The sequence below is a fragment of the Vigna umbellata genome, chromosome 10 (assembly GCF_029865625.1).
Source record: "Vigna umbellata cultivar VRB3 chromosome 10, Vumbellata_1.0, whole genome shotgun sequence".
NCBI classification, from domain to species: Eukaryota; Viridiplantae; Streptophyta; class Magnoliopsida; order Fabales; family Fabaceae; genus Vigna; species Vigna umbellata.
Genome location: NC_142174.1, coordinates 20337079 through 20357219, shown reverse-complemented (window position 1 = coordinate 20357219; position 20141 = coordinate 20337079). Strand labels below are relative to the sequence as shown.

Sequence of the window (20141 nt, the reverse complement as noted above, 5' to 3'; positions counted from 1 at the left end):
GCGGCGGCAATTAGGGTTAGGTGGTGTCTAGGGTTTCTGTGCAGGGGAAATTAGGGCTTCTGGAGGTAGGAGATGATGATGACGTGTCAAGGGTGATGTGCCATTTATTGCACAGTTGGACAGTACGCCACGTCTTGTGCAGAAAAGGCTAAATTGAACATAAATTACATTCTTTAGGACAACATTAAACAGAAAAAAAATTATGACCATTTTGAATAAAGGTAACAAAAATTGGGACCAAAATTGATATTAAACTTAATGACAAAATAATTTAGATTTAATCTCAAACCATCTTTGTAATATAAAGCAAAATATACAAAAATTTAACAGCAGAACATAATTAATACTTTTATTATATATTAAAAATTAAACAACATTTTACTTCAAAATTAAATAAAGAATATTTTCATCATTACAAAATCATATATTAAATTATAAAATTAAGACATAAATCTTTTAAGTTGAATTATTAAAATTTTCTATCAATGATTAGATAAAAGATTAATAAAAATATAATTTCACTTGTAGTTTTTTTTTATATTTAAATAAAATTTTAAAAATGTATACAGGAAATGACCTGAATAAAATTTATAACAACTAAATTAAGTTACAGTAAATGTGATCAATAATGGTTGACAGACTTTATTTAATATTTGTTTTTTATTTAATATTCCGTTTAATATACAATGGTTTTAATATTTTTAAAATATATTAAATCTCTTTGTAATAGTATTTAAAAAGCTACAACAGCAACAATCGAGGTGCATTGAAAGTGTATTTATGAGGTTTGTTGGAGGCGGCGAAACGAGGCCATTGAAACTGACTGTGTGGAGTGGTTCCCGCCGTAAACCCATATTTGATCACTCTTTGTTTTTCTTTTACATTCATTGATTCGATTCATTCATTCGTTCCATTTGTTCCAATTTTTGATAATCATGTTCATGTTCCTTACTTTCCATCTTCATATCACGTGCACGCAACCACAGTAGCTTAACTATCAAGCCCACTTCACAGTAGCTTAACCATATCAACCTCATTCTTCATAATTCCATTGCAGTGCGCATCTGAATGCTTCCCTGAATCAATGTCTGCAAACGTAAACTACGGCATGCCCCTCACTCACCCTCACTGGTTCTCATCAAAATCTGGAATTTACCATAGCAAGCATGCCCCTGTTGACCTTCCCAGCGACCCTTTTCTTGATGCTGTCTCCTTCATTTTTTCCCACCGCCATGATGGGGTGTCGGCCCTCGTTGATTCTTCATCTGGGTGTTCCATTTCCTACTCAAAGTTGCTACCTTTGGTCAAATCCGTTGCCTGTGGTCTTCACAAAATGGGTGTTTCGCAAGGTGATGTGGTTCTGATTCTTCTTCCAAATTCCATTTACTATCCCATTGTGTTCTTAGGCGTTCTCTATCTAGGAGCTATTGTCACACCATTGAACCCTCTTAGCAGTGTCCATGAAATACGCAGACATGTTGCTGAGTGTGGTGTGAGTTTGGCTTTTACTGTGCCTGAAAATTTTAAGAAACTAGAGCCATTGGGAATTTCTGTTATTGCTGTGCCAGAAAATGAGAAGGGTTTGAGACATGGTTGTTTTTCATGCTTTTGTTACTTGATTTCTTGTGACTTCGATTTGCCTCAGAGGCCTGTTATCAAGCAGGATGACACTGCTGGGATATTGTATTCTTCGGGTACTACTGGGGTGAGCAAAGGGGTTGTTCTGTCCCATAAAAATCTTATTGCTATGGTTGAGCTTTTTGTGAGGTTTGAAGCTTCTCAATATGAATGCTCTTGCTTGAGGAATGTGTATCTGGCTGTTTTGCCAATGTTCCATGTGTATGGCTTGTCGCTTTTTGCTGTGGGATTGTTGTCTTTGGGTTCTACTGTCGTTGTGATGAGGAAATTTGACACAGATGAGGTTGTCAGGGTGATTGATGAATATAAAGTTACCCACTTTCCTGTTGTTCCGCCGATGTTGACAGCATTGATAACGAGGGCAAATGGTGTTAATGACTGTAAGTTGCAGAGTTTGATACAGGTCTCCTGTGGTGCAGCGCCTTTGAGCTCAGGAGTTGTTGATGATTTTCTCCGAACTTTTCCCGATGTTGATTTCATACAGGTGATTCAAAGAATGCAAGTCATGTGCCAGCATTCATATAATTGCTAGAGTCAATTCCAAATAAGTGTGTGTTGTGATAAGCTGAATTCTGATTCCATCTCATTTCATATTGTTATGATAAATTGTGGTAAAGGAAATGGAACACTGGAAATTCTTTAAAAAACTTGTACAGTTTAGTTTGAAAGAGATACACGCAAGAAGCCATGTAAAATGTAAACTCCCCCTTCTTTCTTCTTACGTTATGAGCTTTCGACTTTTGTGTAACAGCATATAATAAATACTCTGATAGTGCTGTTAATATTCACATCAACTTCTGCTGATAATTGGACTTTTATTTCTTTATGATAATGTTGTTTCGCTAGATTTTTAAGAATGTGCAACTGTAAGAATGTTTCTTTTTAGGGTTATGGAATGACTGAGTCAACAGCCGTAGGAACACGTGGCTTCAATACTGAAAAGTTTCGAAATTATTCCTCAATAGGGTTATTGGCTCCAAACATGGAGGCAAAAGTGGTAGACTGGAATACTGGTGCATTTTTGCCCCCTGGCAGCAGTGGTGAACTTTGGTTGAGAGGGCCTTCAATTATGACGGGTAAAACTCTGTTTTCCTTAATTGATTGATATGAAATAGAAAGAAATCACCTTATTCCGTTTTTACCATGTATAAATATTTGGCAATGCTTATTGAATATCGCAGTTTATTATATTTCATATACACCAAAAATCGGCTTAGAAGCTCCATTTATGTTTAGTATTCTTCCAGTTAGTGATATTATAAGTTATCTGTTAGAGTGTGTGTAACAAAGTTACATTCTGGTAGCTAAGGATTGAGATACTGTTGTCAACAAATTAACATGACTTGTAGGAAATAATTGAGTTAGAGTTGTAGTTATGAGTGCTACATGTGGTTTAATGAGAGGAATAGTGATTGATATAGCAACTCAAAGACATTTTTCATGCCACTTGATAATTTAGGTTGTGCAGATACTCATAAATATGTGTATACCCCTTGAAACAGAATAGAAGTATTAGATTGTTTAGCTACTTATCATCATGGAGGAAACATGAGCTCTATATTTATTGCTGTGTTGAACAACTTTTTACTCTGAAATAGCTGCTTATTTTTATAAGCTTTATTGAAAATTATGAAAATAAGTGATTCTGTCTTCAAAATAACTTGAACCAAATACACATGTCTTTCCCAGTAAAATGTTGCCGGAAGTTTTCTGTTTGTTCAGGTAAAAGTGAATTAAAATTTCACTTCAAGCCGTCTGGTAAAGTTTGTCGTTGTGACTTCTTGTTTGTGATTTTCCAATGTTAGAGTTGTTTTCTCGTGTGTTCCTTTGTTGTTCCTAAATCCAATCAAGTTAAGTCTATCTGCTAATACTTTTTTCTTTGCCTATTTTATTGATACTTCACTTGAAATACATTAATTTGAAATTTTCTTCTTAATTTCTCAGGGTACTTGAATAATGAGGAAGCTACAATGTCCACAATTGATAGAGATGATTGGCTACATACTGGAGATGTTGTTTATTTTGATAATGATGGATACTTATACATAGCTGATCGATTGAAAGATATCATCAAATACAAGGGCTTTCAGGTATCTAATTTTAAATTTTAACAGAAAAGCAAAAATAATTTCCTTAATAAAGAACAGTCTTTTCTCAAGCTTCCATACAAATATGTAACTTTTCCTTGATACAGCTTAGTTGGTTGAATAGTATGACATGCAGATGTTGTTCAGAGGAACACATGAAATGCTTATTGAGTTTCCAAAATTTAATCCAGATCAGCTTAGAATGACATAAAATATGTAGTAAAAAAAAAATAAAAACAGTGTTTTGGAAATTGTGGATTTTGATATATATTCTCAGATGAAACTGCTAAGCTTGTTGTAGAGTTTTGAGATTCCAGTTTTAGAAAAATATAATTTTTGGGAGGTAGGATTGTATTTTCCCCAAACAACTTTTTATATTGCTCAATTTTCAATCGAAGGGAGGGTTTTTTCTTTTTTAATTTCTTCATTACAATTTTTGTGTTGTACGTGTATATTCTTACATATGGCTTATGATCTGTTACAGATTGCTCCTGCTGATTTAGAAGCTGTGTTAATTTCGCATCCTGAAATAGTTGATGTTGCTGTTATAGGGTAAGTATGAACTCCATGAAACACAAACACTGGATATAGCAAAAGGCCTAAAATGATAATTAAGACTTATATATGTACCTATTCTTGTATAATTCATCTTATAATAATGAGATGAAACACAAACACTGGATATAGCAGAAGTACATCGTTTATTGGCTTTATTTGTGTTTTTTAAAAGATCAAAACATCTACATATGTCACTGCATGTAAATATTAGTCATCATACTCTAAATTCTCTTAGCTGGCCCTAAAGATATACCCTGAAATGTTGCATCATTTTCCACTTCAGTGCTACGGATGAAGAAACTGGTGAGATTCCAGTGGCATTTGTGGTAACAAAGGTTGGAAGTGTGCTGTCTCCGAAGCATGTTATGGATTATGCTGCTGAGCAGGTTCGTCCTGATAAGACAGACTTTTTAGTTCTATCTATGATATTTTAATTCACATTTTCTCTTGAATCAATACCATAGTGTCTTTTGAAATGTTTTCACATTTATGATCATGGTCAAGGTGTTACATCAGCTAGCTACTATTTTAAGTGCTTAATGGTCATGCACTGATAATATAAAAGGTTTTACATTTGTCAAAATTTTTAAGATTGTAATCTTAAGGATCACCAAACTTATCATACATTTTGGTTTGAGATTTGACGATAATATAAAATTGTGCACATTTGTGTTACGTTATTGTTAGCTACTAAGACCTTGTGCCATTTGTAACTCTTTTGTGGCAGGTTGCTCCATATAAGAAGATTAGGAAAGTGTTCTTCACCAACAAGATACCAAGGTCTGCGACTGGCAAGATCCTAAGAAAGCAACTGAGGAATTGCTTGACTTCTAAACTATGATAATGCATTTTCTCAAGACTCGCATCAAGTGTTACATTGAAAAATTACCGAGGAAAATTTCGGAAAGTGGATCATCTTAACATAGAAAAAAGTGAATGTAATAAAATATAACCATTCATGAGGGCTAGTAAAGTATTGAAGAACATTATGTCGTAATATCACATGACCAAAAAATTCTACCATGCATATCTTTTAGTAAAATGATACTTGCATACTGAATTTTTTTGGTCTTACTAGTGATCGTTGTATTCTATTTTCAATCAATAGTCACATTGATTCAAGAAGAATCGAATGATTACATTGCTTTTGACAAAAATAGAGGGACCTAACATCACGTGACATAGGAGATAGGATGTTATTAACTCGGTCTTTTGTAACGAAAGGAAAATATCTCGCACCGTTGATCACGAATATTTTGCATGCTTTGGAAATTAATCTGAGTAATTTATTGTGTTAAGACTAAGAATATTGATTTAACATCGTATGCAATTAAAATATATAAAACTAAAGGAAGCCTTATGGTATATATTTTAAAGTAGAATGATACCCATGCCAGTACAGCATGTTAGATAAAGTGACATACAAACACGTATGGAATTTGTACATCTGTATTTTGTCTTTTTTCTGTGATCGGTCTCCATTTATTGCCCTCCGAAACATAGTAAGGTAACGATTACTTTGCAGTTTGGTCATTCAATCCCAGGTATTGGGTTCACTTAATGGTTGTTAGCTAATAATGGGTACCCCAGAAAGTTGCAAAAGTGAAGAACTTTGCACAGAGCTACTCCAATCCCAAACTGGGGTCACTTCCATTTCCACTGAGTCTGTCACCCAAACTTTGCGTCTTCGAGTGTTTGGGGTGCTGCATTGGGTTGTTTCCCTTGGCCTCATTCTGGCCACTGACTTTCTCTTGAAAAAAGCCTTTGCAGCAGCTTCAATTGAGTTCCCAAGTGCCTTGTTTGGGATGTTCTGTATTTTCTCTGTTCTGATTATTCTTGATTATGCTGTGCCCTCTGCTGCTGTGGCCTTCGAGAAGTTCTTCGAACCGGGAATTGTTTTCATCCAGAGATGGCTCCCTTTGTTCTATGTTCCCTATTTGGTTGTGCTTCCCCTTTCTCTTAAAGAGATTCCCGCTTCTTCTGCAATCAAAATCTGCCTTATTGTAGGTATTGATTACTGGACAAGCTCTTATTCTTATGATCGTGATGCTGATTAGTGATGATGATTGTTTCAATCATCCTTACAACGATGACGGTCTGTGTATGTGTAATTAATATCTTATTTGGAAAATTTTCTCACGAGTACTAAGGATAGATAGAAAATAAGTTAATTGCAGAAGTTGATTTTGAAAACAATTCATTGTCTTCTTAATGGTTTCACCTGTAAGTGTTCATAGAGAAGTTTATGTAAATAGAGTCTAAATGTTACGATTTGATGATGAGAGTTGAGACTTGTTGAACTTGTGCAGTTGGAGGATGGCTAGCTACACTTTGTGTAACTGGTTTGACAGCTATAGGTGTGAGGAAAGCTGTGAAGACAGAATTGTTAGATGCTGAGCCTATGGAGAAGCCATCTCCATTTTCTTCCATTGAAGTGTGTGCATGGACTGGGGTTCTTCTTATATCCTTTGCTGCTTCATTGGTTTTTCCAACAGCATTGGGGACAAGAGCCAGAACATATCTTCCATTCTTGCTTGCGTCAACAGTTTTAGGCTACATGATTGGTTCAGGGTAAAGGTTCCTTTTCATCACTGCATATACATTGAACTCTTTACACGGCTGGTTCTGGGGAGAGTTACTTTTTCTTTCTTTGTTTATGATTTAAATGGAGCAAAAATGTGATATTGTCATGCATTTTATTAGAACTAACTATAATTATGCCTTTTCTTATCCCCTCCCTTTGTTTTCAGATTGCCATCAAGCTTGAAGAAGGTCTTCCACCCAATAATTTTTTGTGCAGCATCTGCAGAGCTAGCAGCAATTGCTTTGGGGTTTCTTTCTAAGTCAGGGCTTGATGCTGTTTTAGGTGTAAATTATAGTTGAAGTTAATATTCTACGATTTAGCTTTGACATAATTTTACTGATTCTTCTTTTGACATTCCCAGGATATTATTTTACAAACTCATCATCTAATCCGGGTGCCGGTGACATTCTAATGGGATTTTTGGGATCTGTTATTCTCTCATTTGCCTTCGCTATGTTCAAACAAAAAAAGGTAATAACCATCTCCATTTCTAATGACCGCTAGTGTTTGGATGGTGTGAAAGAAAGTGAAGGAGTGGAAAATGCTAGAAAGGAAGAGAATTAGAGTGGAGAGTGAGGTTGTTTGAATGAATTGAAAGATAGCAGAAAATAAGATAACTTTATTTGTTGTTAATAATTTTATTTATCATTGTTAATGTAATTTTTAATTATTTATTATTATAATCATAGAAGAAACAAACAAGTAACAAAAGAAAAAACTATAATCTATTATGGTGACCCATTTGTTCCATATTTGATTATGTACACAAAATACACTTCAGAGCACCTATTATTTCATCAAAACAGTGAATTATGCTTACAGGATAATCAATTATGTTGCATCTTCGCCCACCTTTACTTTCTGTTTTTTCCTTCTTTTTCTTTACCAGTTCGTTCTTGCCAAATTAGAAAAGACCTTTATAAGAATAATAGGAAAGTTAGTTGCAAATGACTTTATAGAGTTTGATCTTACTTGAACAAATATGTATTCATAAGCTCATGTAGCCAAAGTATTTGAGCACAAAACATGCGTTGTAACTTATCTACTTTGTTCAGCTTGTAAAGAGGCATGCAGCAGAGATTTTCACCTCTGTCATAATCTCTACCATATTCTCATTGTACTCAACTGCTATTGTTGGACGTCTACTTTCTCTAGAACAATCATTAACCGTATCCATTCTACCCAGATGTATAACAGTGGCGTTGGCCGTCAGCATTGTGTCATTTTTTGAAGGTAAACATCATGTTTTGCATGGTCACTCGTCACAGTGAATCTATATTGGAGCTATGAGAAATAGAGAAGATTGGGAGAAAATATCCCTTGTGTATTTAGCATACACATAGGGTAGTTTATTTATATTGTAAGATATGGGCCAATGCCCTAATACAGAATAGACTAAGCCCAAATAACAAAAACACACATCTTAATATCTAACACTCCCCCTCAAGCTGGAGCATATAAATCATATGTTCCAAGCTTGTTACAAAGATAATCAATTCTAGGTCCTCGTAAGGACTTAGTGAATATGTCTGCCAACTGGTTGCTTGAATTAACAAACTCAGTCTTGATATCTCCGGATATGATTTTTTCTCGAATGAAATGGCAATCAACTTCAATGTGTTTGGTTCTCTCATGGAAGACAGGATTAGAGCTAATATGGAGAGCAGCTTGATTATCACATATAAGTATCATGTGAGTGACATCTCCAAATTTCAATTCACTCAACAATTGTTTAAGCCACACAAGCTCGCAAGTAGCTGATGCCATAGCTCTATATTCTGCTTCTGCACTGGACCTTGCCACAACACTTTGCTTCTTACTTTTCCAAGATATCAGGTTGCCACCAATAGAGACACAATATCCAGAAGTAGACCTCCTATCAGAAGGGGAACCAGCCCAATCAGCATCTGAATAACAAACGATTTTTGTATCGTTGTTAGGGCCATATAGCAAACCTTTCCCAGGTGATCTTTTAATATACTTCAGTATGCGAACAACTGCATCCCAATGGTCTTCACATGGGGAGTTTAGAAATTGACTCACCACACTAACTGCGAAGGAAATGTCAGGACGCGTAACAGTAAGATAGTTTAATTTACCAACTAGTCTTCTGTACCGTTCAGGATCTGAGAAAGGCTCCCCCTGATTTGGTAGGAGTTTGATGTTAGGGTCCATAGGTGTCTCAACAGATTTACAGTTCATTAACCCTGTTTCCTCCAAGATGTCTAACGCATACTTCCTCTGAGATATGACAATACCATCACTGGATTGTGCTACTTCAATACCCAAAAAATACCGAAGTTTGCCAAGATCTTTGGTTTGAAAATGATGACAAAGGTGTTGTTTCATCTGAGAGATGCCAAGATAGTCGCTTCCTGTGAGAACAATATCATCGACATACACTATTAAGTAGATACATCCAGCACTCGAGTGGCGATAGAACACTGAATGATCCGCTTCACTGCGAGACATACCAAATTGTTGAACAACACAACTGAATTTACCAAACCAGGCCCGAGGAGACTGTTTTAGGCCATATAAGGATTTGCGAAGACGACATACCAATCCAGATGACTCCCCCTGAGCAACAAAGCCAGGCGGTTGCTCCATATAAATTTCTTCATGCAAATCACCATTGAGAAAAGCATTTTTGACATCAAGTTGGTAAAGAGGCCATTGTCGAAGAGCGGCCATGGCAATGAATAGGCGAACAGAGGTCATCTTTGCCACTGGAGAAAAAGTATCACCATAATCCAAACCAAAAATCTGTGTGTAGCCTTTGGCAACCAGTCGAGCTTTCAGACGATCAATTGTACCATCAGGACCAACCTTGATAGCATACACCCACCTGCAACCAACAACAGACTTTCCAGATGGTAATTGGACAAGCTCCCAAGTTCCACTTTCCTGTAAGGCACTTAATTCATCCATCATAGCTTGACGCCAACCAGGATGAGTTAAGGCATCACCCACAGATTTGGGAATTGACACAGAAGAAATGGATGAGAGACAAGTATAAAATGATGGAGATAATCTGTGGTAATTAAGAACAGTATAATGGGGGGAAGGGTTACGGGTAGAGCGTATACCTTTACGGAGGGCAATAGGCAAGTCAGACTCAGTTGCTGGAGCCGGAGGAGACACATGAGGCGGCACCGGAAGTGAGTCATGAGGTAGGCAATTACGGCGACTATAAACCTGAAGTGGTGGAGGTGAAGGATGAGCCTGTGGTGAATGAGAGTCTAAAGAAGGAGAAGACAAAAGGGGTGGAGTATCACCAGGAGGATCACAGACAAGAGGAATATCAACAGTAACAGGGAGAGGTACAGAACTAGAAGATAGATGTGAAAAGTAAAAAGAAGACTCATCAAAAGTGACATCAGCAGAGATAAAATGACGATTGAGAGATGGGGAAAAACACTTATAGCCCTTTTGTGACCGGGGAAATCCTAAGAAGACACATTTGTGAGATCTAGGAGACAACTTATCAAGACCAGGACTAAAATCATGAACAAAACATGTAGACCCAAAAACTCGAAGAGGTAATGGATGCAGAGGGTCTTGAGGAAATAAGATAGAATGAGGGATTTTGTTATCTAGGACGGAAGATGGCATGCGGTTGATAAGATAACATGCTGTGAGAACTGCATCACCCCAAAAGCGTGAGGGTACTTGACCGTGTATCAGAAGTGTACGAGTTGTTTCAATAAGGTGTCTATTCTTGCGCTCAGCCACCCCATTTTGTTGAGGGGTATAAGCACATGAGGTTTGGTGAAGAATGCCATGAGAAGCCATAAACTGTTTAAACTGTTGAGAAAGGTATTCACGGCCATTATCACTACGTAAATGTCGAATAGAAACCCCAAACTGTGTTTTTATTTCATTGAAAAAAGATTGGAAAATAGAAAACAACTCAGAACGATTCTTCATTAAAAACAACCAAGTACATCTGGAATAGTCATCAATAAAAGTAACAAAATACTGAAAACCTAAAATGGACTTAACACGACTAGGTCCCCAAATGTCAGAATGAACCAATGAAAAGGGAGACGACGCCCGTTGTGAGACACTACGAGGAAAGGAACTACGAGTATGCTTCCCTAACTGACAAGACTCACACGACAAACTTGATAATGTGGACAACCTCGGGACAAGTTGTTGTAGTTTGGCAAGACTAGGATGACCGAACTGAGCATGAAGAAGGGATGGTGACTCCATGACTACGCCAACATGTGGAGAAGGACGAAGATGATAAAGGCCATGAGACTCACATCCTGTGCCAATCATGTGTTTCGAACTCCGGTCCTGCAACCAAACAGAATCTTTAGTAAATGAAATAACACAATTAAGAGTGCGAGTTAAACGACTAATGGACAGTAAGTTGAAGGGAGACCCAGGGACATAAAGTACATGATCAATGGATATGGATGGAAAAATATTAACAGTACCAATACCATGAGATGAGACTCTAGACCCATCAGCCATTGTTACCAAGGGTAAATTATCAGGACATGACAAGGAAGAAAACAAAGACTTGTTACCGGTGATGTGATCAGTGGCGCCTGAGTCAAGGACCCAAGGTCCGAGAGAGTGAGTTAGACCAACAAAAGGTGTACCTGTACGTGCAACAGATGCAGATGTAGTGGAACCAGAGTGCTGATGATCCTCATACCATCTGAGAAATTCGTTGAAGAGTGCAGGTTTGTCTATGGTATTAGATGAAGTAGGATGGTCTGCAGACGGTGATCGGGGAGGTGGATCAGAATTTGCCATTGCTACAGATCGAGGAGGACGTCCATGGAGAGCATAACATTTATCAATCTTGTGGCCTAACTTGCCACAATGGTCACATTTTGGACGTCCTTTACTTGGCTTGCGAGACCGACTTCGATCATCACGTTGAGCAGCCATAACAGAGGAATCATCAGTATGGGAGGATGTCTCAGTGACGGGTTTGCTCGGTATACGCAAAAGAGCAGAACAAGTAGAAGTAAAGTTGGGTATGACAGGAGAACCCAAAATCTGATCACGGACATGAGAAACATCATCAGAGAGTCCGTATAATGCCAACAACATGAAGAACTTTGATCGTTGTTCCAATTCTTCAGCAGGAGTGGAAGCAGGAGGTAATATATCATTAAAGTCATGAAGAAGGGCATGAATTTTACCCAAATAATCTGCCATGGGACCAGGATTGCGCGGACCAATAACAGTTAATAGGTCCTGACAAACACCATAAAGACGCTGAGTGTCATTGGTGTATAACAACTTCGCTTGTGCCCATACTTCTGAACATGTTTCATAGGATCGAAACATTTGTTTCAGTGAGGAGTGAATGGTGGACTTTATAACAATACATAACTGAGCATCAATTTTCATCCAGCGGGAAGTGTCATCTATGGGAGCAATAGTCACATTTTGAGTAAGATGATCTAAGTACCCCTGACTCTTCAACCAAAGTTTGATGTCGGACGCCCATGTTGCATAATTTGTGCCATCTAACTTGTCAATGGACAAGTGTACATTCACATAATTGGTATATATTGAGGGATCAGAAGATGAGCCACCAACAGAGGTGTTTGTAGACGAGGAAGACGCCATAGAGAGGGAGAAACCCTAAAAATTCAAAGTGCTCCGATTGACGCAACGACCACAGATCCGGAAAGAGGGCGAGGAGGCGATCACGGCGGTGCTGATCGGCGGCGGAAAGCTCCGGCGACGCGCCGGCACGCGCGGCGGCAGCGGCGGCAGCGGCGAATCTTGCGGCGGCGCGTGGCGGCGCGTGGGTTCTCCGATCGCCGCGATCTTCGTGCGACGGTGGTCGCCCGGCCGAGACGATCCCGATGGTGTGGTCGCCGGTCGATTCTGGAACTCCGGCGGCGGCGACGGCGGCGGCGGCGGCGGCGGCGGCGGCGGCGACGGCGGCGACGGCGGCTGCGACGGCGGCGGCGGTGACGACGGCGACAGTGATAGGTGCCGGAGACCGTGGAGTTGACTGGAACTATTCCTGTGCTCTAGATACCATATGAGAAATAGAGAAGATTGGGAGAAAATATCCCTTGTGTATTTAGCATACACATAGGGTAGTTTATTTATATTGTAAGATATGGGCCAATGCCCTAATACAGAATAGACTAAGCCCAAATAACAAAAACACACATCTTAATATCTAACAGGAGCTAATGCAATAAATGTAAAGGTTACTTAGGTCGAGTCCTACCATTAATCTTCAAAATTTGTCTGCAGGTGCCAATGCATCAATCACAGCAGCTGCAGTTGTAGTGACTGGTTTAGTTGGTGCAAATTTTGTGCAATCAACACTTGATAAACTCCGTCTTCGTGACCCAATTGCTCGTGGCATAGCAACCGCTTCAAGGTATATTTTGCAATTCCTAGATTTGACTAAGAAACCATAATTTCTGCAGAGTGCAGACCAATCATATGCAATAGTCACAGACAGTGCTTCTGAATAGTAGTTTGGACATTAAAAAATATGATTACTTTAGAAAAAAGCCATTAGAAAAAATGTGATTTCTTCTTGAAGCATATATATACTTATATTTCTTGGTCTTGGATCAATATATACAGTTGTCATGGGCTTGGAACAGCAGCTTTATCTGCTAAGGAACCTGAGGCTCTTCCATTTTGTGCCATTGCTTATGCTCTGAATGGGATATTTGGTTCTATACTTTGCTCAATTCCTGCATTCAGACAAAGTTTGCTTGCAGTAATCGGCTGAAATTGTGGACAGCTCCATCCATATTATGTTCCAGCTGCGTTTTGCAGGACATTGCTTGAAATGCCATACCTTTCAATGCATACCTTTTACTACACAATAGTAAGAAACTAAGCACCATTTCTTGTAATATTTATGTTGGAAGCAATTCTACCTTGTTTTTGTTTTGTAAGAAAATATTTTTGGAAGAGAAGTTTATTAAACTTTTAATCCTAAGCTCATTGCCTAAAATGGTCTTAATCTTCAAAATTGTTAACCATCCTTAAGTTTAAACGAAAAGAAATAATATCCTTTTTGTCAAGATTTTTATATTTTTAATTGGATTTTTACTTTAATTTCTTTTATTAATGAGTGACGTCACTGTTATTTTATCTAGTTATTTTTTTCCTTGTGATAGAAGAATGTAAAATTTTAAAATTGATATAAATAATATTAAAATAATAAAAGCTACTTAAATCATTTTAAATTAATCATAATATTATTTTAGAATGATTTAAAATCTCATTTTTTATATAAAAAATAAGATGAAAAGATAAAATAACAGTCATATTGTTCAATTGACATAAAAAATAAATTATAGTCGTTCAATTGAAAAATATAATTTTTTTGAATACATAATAGATAAAAAAAAATTAAAAGAAACTGTACTAAAAATATCTATATTGTAACTTCAAATATTAAATATTGTAGAGAAGGTCATTCTCTTGATAATAAATATTTCTATGTTAATTTTCAAAATTGAAATTGAGAGATTGAAGAATGGAGATCAATTGGAAAAGATATTTTAAAAGATCAATGATAAGTGCTTACACCAACATGATTCGGAATAATTAGGTTAGCATCAATCTATTTTGTCTCTTCATAAAATCCAAATACTGTTGAGTTGTAACCATTCGCACTACCATTTTTGTAGGAACCTTCATGAATTCCCCCGTACCCTTATATTGAAAATTTCCACTTTTGTCCTTTCTGATTTTTTTAAATTGTATAATTTGAAAGTTAAAAGTATTTCTAAAAGTTGAGATGATTACGAGAAAAAAAAATTTAAGTTACATAATGTAAAAGTTATTTTTATTTCCGGACTACATACTTTAGAATATTTTTTACTTCTAAATTATATGATCTAAAATTTATTTTTATTTTAAATTGCATAATTTAAAGGTTAATTTTTTTACTTTCAAAAATGACTTCTATACTGTGAAAGAATCAAGATTTTCTTCGTATAGGAGTACAGAGGACAATTTATGGATGTACAAGAAGGAACTGTCATTTTTGTATCGTCTACTTTTACGTTATGATTAGCATTTGATTTTTAGGTTTTGGGTTTTACTGCACCCCACAATTTCTTCGTGTAGTCAAATTTGGAAATGATCAATCTAAAGGGAGTTTTGTATTACACATTTAAAAAAAATGGAATAAGCTTTTCAAAATTTCTAAAATAAGATTTTTAGAAAAAGATTTTTGGAACAAAATTTTCGAAATACAACAAAATTTGAAATAAAATTTTCTAAAATAACTTCCGAATGAGTTTTTTCAGAACATCCTCGCGTATGAAATGCATTCCAGAATTTCTAGAACGAGCTTTTTTTCTCGTTCCCTTTCTTCTTCCTGTTTTCTTCTTTCTCTTCAGCACCGAATGATTGAAGTGGTGACAGCGGTGGTGTGATACAATGACGATGGCTATTCTAATCTTTTTTCAAGAACCACTAACGTTTTTACCTCATTTTTAATTCTCCAAGTCCTACATTTTTCCTTTATTATATTCAAATCCTTGTTCATTTTTTTAGTGCGATTTTCTAATTTCGCTATTTTTAATTATTGGATTTCATAACATTGAGGATGAATTATTAATTACCAACATACTATTAAAATTGCAACATTAGTACTAAAAACTTCATACTTTATTTGGTGATCAAACGGACGTTGCCACCAAAAATCTTGTCAGAGAAAAGGACAAATTTTGAAATTAAAGGAATAATTTAAATTTTAATAGCTTCAATTTTGTAAGTACTTGATAAATTGGAAAAATGTAGCACTTAATACCGATAGTTGATTGACCGGAACAGTTAACCAAAAAATAATAGCTGAGAGAAAATCCTCTAATACATCAGATAGCTTTATTTCTTAGTCAAAATGATAGTTGTTTCATTACCTAATTTTTTTAATAGTATTGATTTGGCTTAAACATCTATTCATACTGATTATCCAAATTATCCCTGTATATTGCTACAAGCTGCAAAATAACTTTGTATACTTTAAGAGTGAATACATTATTATTTACGAAAAAAAAAACTGATTAAAAAAAATATTGTTCCAGTAAACTTAAGAAAATAGCCTTTCTCAGCCGAAACACGCGAATGCCAAAGTTAATTAAAACGCTAATATATATACACGAATAGAGATTTTGAAGCCCAAGGCTTTTAACTATTCCCTTATTACAACATGTATCCAGGAGTCCGATATTTTATCAAACTGAACTCAAATTGAATGTATCACATGAAAGGATCAATCAGCCACTGGGATGTTAACAATAATGCATACATTATCAACTAAAACATGCCACTTTAAATAGGCATGACCTCGAAATATCATCAATTCTAACTGTTCCACAACAAACAAACTGTTCGGCAATTTGCTCGTTTTACAGATTCTAAAATGTGAAGGTCAACAAATGATTGGAGTTAAAAATGCAAAACCCGGTCGATCCTCTTTCATGCTGTAACCAGCAGCAAAACTTCCAATATCTAAGCAAAGAAATTGAGCTTCTTCATTACTTTGGCATAAGCCGCTGGAACAATAGCAGGTTTCCTCAATCTACGTTTTGATTTCTTTGACTGCAGAGGACACCAGAAATTCATCAATTTTAAGTAGAGATAAATCCATACAATACTGTTGGATGAGAGAGAAAATTAGGAGAAGCATAGTTGACTGTTTGGATCCTCCCTCCCTGCCCTACCCCTTTTTATTTTCCAGGTAACCATGCTAATCTTGTAATTGATTTTAAATACTCATTCAATCCCCTTGTCTTCAGTATATAACATTGACATAGATTCGCCTTTGGTATATTATACTCTGACTCCAGATACAAATAATTTCAGACATACATACGATACAGGTAATTTTGTTGTCGCAACTGTGAATTTTGAATTGTTCCTACAGTGTATTCTGAATTTTCCCATTGACATTTATGAGCCAGCAAACAAGGATAAAAATTAGTAATTCACCCCATGACTCTATATCTTAGCTAGTGAGAAAGAAATTCACCCTTGGTAAAACAGTTGCTATACTAGTATTCTTATTCTAGAAGTATGGACATGTCAACATCGAATGAATTGTGGGGTCATAGATGCCCTTACTAAATATAAATTCCGTATTTCAGATATATAACAGTGCTTTGTGGTGCCCCCCCTGTGCCTTTGAATTGCTTGTTCAGTGAATTCTGAATTACACACTGACATTTATTAATCAATGAGGAAGAAAGCAACCCAACCCATTTTAGACTTTTATTTCATACACATACTTTCATTGATCTATCTATAGTCTAAACCAACCAGAATCACATCAACAAAAAGCGCAAAATTCAAACAAATTGTTCTATGACCTTATTTTCCAGAAAATATGACATAGTATATAATTTACATCAACCATGCAAAAAAGAATTGAAGGGGTTAAAACTAAATAAGTTCAATAACAGAATTTATATTTTTATATTGCTTAATGGACATATAAGAGGTTGTGTATATTTACACGTGGGCAAATAACAAATACTCCTTTTGACTCCTAGGATTTTTTAACCTCATCAGTTCTTATGTACACATTCATGATCTTAAACTTCCATAGTTTTGTATATGAATATAATAATAAAGTTGACTTCTATCACATTGTTTTGAAAATGAGCAAATTAGTTTAAAACCACAAAATCATACATGTAAACATTTTTTATTATCTCTAACATTTATACAACCATTTTAAGAAATATAAAAAAATAAAAATTTTAATTCTATGTATTGGCGCCAATGACTGAATTTTTTTAGCGCAACTAATGTTAGACTAATAATGTTAGGACTTGGGACAGCTAGTTTTTTATCGGTGTAAGTAATCATGTAAGGAATGTTATTGAGATAGTTCATAGATGATTGCTTTGCTGAATTTAACACAAACAACTTTTCTGCAAAATGCTTTCTCTGTGAGAATATGATTATAATTTTTTTCTTAATACAACATACTAATTCAAAGTTCCGAATATATACAGTAGAGGATGTGCCCCCTAGAAAACTTGACCACAATATTATTTATAAACAGATGTAAATGTTCGTGTTTTGTACATCACATCACACCATCTTACAATGTTATTTTCACAGCACACAGCTAATGAGGGAGTCAACAAATACTACTGTAGAAGTATACCAACGAGGCAATGAACCAAAAAAATGTAAGTATTTATTGTCAAGTAACCATATCACAGATATAGCCATGCTAAAGCTGGGTGCCAACTGTCCCAACAGCTACGATGACATAATTGGAAACATGCTATGCATTGTATACCACCACCTCAACATCAATCACAGCAAAAACCCAAAACAAGGAAAACTTCACAATTGTTTTTCTCTTCAATAAACCAGTAATCATGCTGAATTGGCCTGTAGTGCAACCTCCCACAACAAATGCCAATGCCACCAAATATTATATTTTCATATCTTTTTGTTAAATGCTTGTTAATACCTTTATCTACAAGCATACCATAATTAATGCCTCGTCACCCTAAATTTTACAATTGTACATCCTAAGGAAACACAAGTTGCTCTATTTTCTGCAAATGAAGAAATCCAAATCATAATCTAGCTATTAGGTTAGAAACGGCAATTATGATTTATATTTTCAAAAGCAATTTGTCTCTGAAAGAAACTTGCCACCGTAATGTACTACAAACAAATGCTATATGAATCTTGCTTAGGAAGGACAGCATCAGTCCACTGTGAATAAGAACAAGTCAACAACTTCTGTGACTTATTTGCACCTCATGAAATGTTGAGAAGGGAATTTTGGGAATGAGTATGACATGATTTGTTTGGCTATTCACACTCATAGAGCAAACAGAAATTATCAAGGATTCTACACAGAACCACCAACAAGAAACTCACATTCCAACAAACAATCAGAAAGGGCCTGTTGGGACCAATTTATCTACAAACACTTACAGGGGAAGAGAATAAAAAAAAAAGAACTAAACCTCATCCACCTGAGCTTTTGGAGAATACAGGAAGAAGTTAGTTATAACTTATAAAAGAAGTTTAATTCATTTTTCATTTTTTTTTTTAAATTTTCCCCTATAAACACTTACTGATATGTTTATCTAAATTGGGTTATCATCACATATCATAAAACCTCATTCAATCCAGAAAGAAAAAAAAACTGAACCTTGAGATGAGCATTGTGACGCTTGCCTTCCTTCCAGCGCCTGATGTTCCCATCATTCATTGTTCTGAATCTGGATTTTAAAGACCTGCCCCGACCATAGTAAAATCACTTACTTCTCACAAACAAAAGAAAAAAGAAATATTCACACACTACCCCCAAAAACCTATGCGAGTAACGAAGAGGAAACTTACGAATAAGATTTCATTTTCGTTTTCTTAACCTTGGAAATAGTTGGAGTCATCGGCTTTCTTCTCAGTTTTCGTTCCCTGGACGACACGTGGCGCACTTGAACCAACTATACACAACAAATTAAACTGCTATAACAATCACGACCGGAATGACAAACTCTAGATGTTAGCATCGAAGACTTACGGAAGGGGGAGGATGAGATGCGTGGAGAGGCCATGAAGAGAAAACTAAGGACGGAGGAGAAGAAGTGCGAAATGTGGAAGCAGAGTGAAGCGGTTGCGGCCGCAAATGGTGGAGGAGCCGGCGAGAAGAGGGCGGTGGTAGAATTTGGCGTGATTGAAGGGCGAGACAACGAAGTTTCGACAAACAACGAAGCATGGCGACTTCACTGATTTGCAGTTTTTGCACTCTGCACAATCGAACCCAAACCTGCGATTGCCAAAGTGCTTCTTTTTCACCTTCGAATTTGGGGATTTGTTTTTTTTTTAATTCTAGTTTTTGTTTAACTTTGAGGTGAAGATCTGGGCTAATTTGGGCTTCCTAGCTCCTCATTGTGTACGAAGTAGAGTCTTTTATTGGTACCCCTAAATTACTATTTAAACTACCAATCTTAGTGGAAAATAAACCATATTCTTTATATATTTAGGTTGAAAACCTCCCAAATGAAGCATAGTGTCTTTGATTAAAATTAACAAAGGAAAAATATTTCCTTCTATTAAATTTATACTATTGGATAAAGAGGTTAGTTTTGTTTTTTTCTCATATGTTTTCTAATATTCCCCTTCAATAAGTAATTATTTATAAATTTTACCGTACAAGTGACAATTTTCTTTAATTTTAACTGTTTTTTTAAGTTCGATCTCCTTTTTAAAATTTAATTTTTTTAATAAAATATAAAATATCATTTACAAAGTAAATAAAAATACTTACA

At 35.9% G+C, this 20141-nt stretch overlaps 3 protein-coding genes across 4 annotated transcripts; 2 read left to right on the top strand and 1 right to left on the bottom strand.

The window, feature by feature from the left end:
* The first annotated feature begins 750 nt into the window (after window positions 1-750).
* LOC124834000 (AMP-dependent synthetase and ligase family protein) lies at window positions 751-5426 on the top strand. Of its 2 annotated transcripts, XM_047308579.2 has the most exons (7): window positions 751-844; window positions 1058-2122; window positions 2525-2714; window positions 3583-3728; window positions 4210-4277; window positions 4567-4669; window positions 5011-5426. In XM_047308579.2, the coding sequence occupies exons 2-7, from the start codon at window positions 1085-1087 to the stop codon at window positions 5122-5124; spliced, it is 1659 nt and encodes a 552-aa protein (XP_047164535.1). In that variant the 5' UTR covers window positions 751-844; window positions 1058-1084; the 3' UTR covers window positions 5125-5426. The 2 variants fall into 2 exon arrangements, with proteins under 2 accessions (XP_047164535.1, XP_047164534.1); XM_047308578.2 differs by having other exon boundaries at window positions 781-2122.
* Window positions 5427-5743: 317 nt separating this feature from the next.
* LOC124834001 (plastidal glycolate/glycerate translocator 1, chloroplastic) lies at window positions 5744-13819 on the top strand. The gene is made up of 7 exons (XM_047308580.2): window positions 5744-6290; window positions 6593-6854; window positions 7034-7149; window positions 7229-7338; window positions 7923-8100; window positions 13114-13243; window positions 13456-13819. The coding sequence occupies exons 1-7, from the start codon at window positions 5861-5863 to the stop codon at window positions 13604-13606; spliced, it is 1377 nt and encodes a 458-aa protein (XP_047164536.2). The 5' UTR covers window positions 5744-5860; the 3' UTR covers window positions 13607-13819.
* Window positions 13820-15969: 2150 nt separating this feature from the next.
* Window positions 15970-19693, bottom strand: LOC148192142 (Ribosomal protein L35). The gene is made up of 4 exons (XM_088100089.1): window positions 19394-19693; window positions 19213-19316; window positions 19022-19106; window positions 15970-16437 (listed from the first exon to the last, which is right to left on the bottom strand). Exons 1-4 carry the CDS (start codon window positions 19586-19588, stop codon window positions 16348-16350), a joined length of 474 nt encoding a protein of 157 aa, XP_087956215.1. The 5' UTR covers window positions 19589-19693; the 3' UTR covers window positions 15970-16347.
* Window positions 19694-20141: the final 448 nt, after the last annotated feature.

Excerpts from the sequence above, each read along its gene's own strand:
- LOC124834001 (XM_047308580.2), top strand. The coding sequence starts at position 5,861 with ATGGGTACCCCAGAAAGTTGCAAAAGTGAAGAACTTTGCACAGAGCTA. Across the intron at positions 7,339-7,922 it reads CTATGTTCAAACAAAAAAAG|CTTGTAAAGAGGCATGCAGC; the intron begins GTAATAACCATC and ends TACTTTGTTCAG. Across the intron at positions 8,101-13,113 it reads CATTGTGTCATTTTTTGAAG|GTGCCAATGCATCAATCACA; the intron begins GTAAACATCATG and ends ATTTGTCTGCAG.
- LOC148192142 (XM_088100089.1), bottom strand. The coding sequence starts at position 19,588 with ATGCTTCGTTGTTTGTCGAAACTTCGTTGTCTCGCCCTTCAATCACGC. Across the intron at positions 19,107-19,212 it reads ACGAAAATGAAATCTTATTC|GTCTTTAAAATCCAGATTCA; the intron begins GTAAGTTTCCTC and ends TGGTCGGGGCAG. Across the intron at positions 16,438-19,021 it reads GTCACAATGCTCATCTCAAG|TCAAAGAAATCAAAACGTAG; the intron begins GTTCAGTTTTTT and ends TGTCCTCTGCAG.
- LOC124834000 (XM_047308579.2), top strand. The coding sequence starts at position 1,085 with ATGTCTGCAAACGTAAACTACGGCATGCCCCTCACTCACCCTCACTGG. Across the intron at positions 2,123-2,524 it reads CCGATGTTGATTTCATACAG|GGTTATGGAATGACTGAGTC; the intron begins GTGATTCAAAGA and ends GTTTCTTTTTAG. Across the intron at positions 3,729-4,209 it reads TCAAATACAAGGGCTTTCAG|ATTGCTCCTGCTGATTTAGA; the intron begins GTATCTAATTTT and ends GATCTGTTACAG.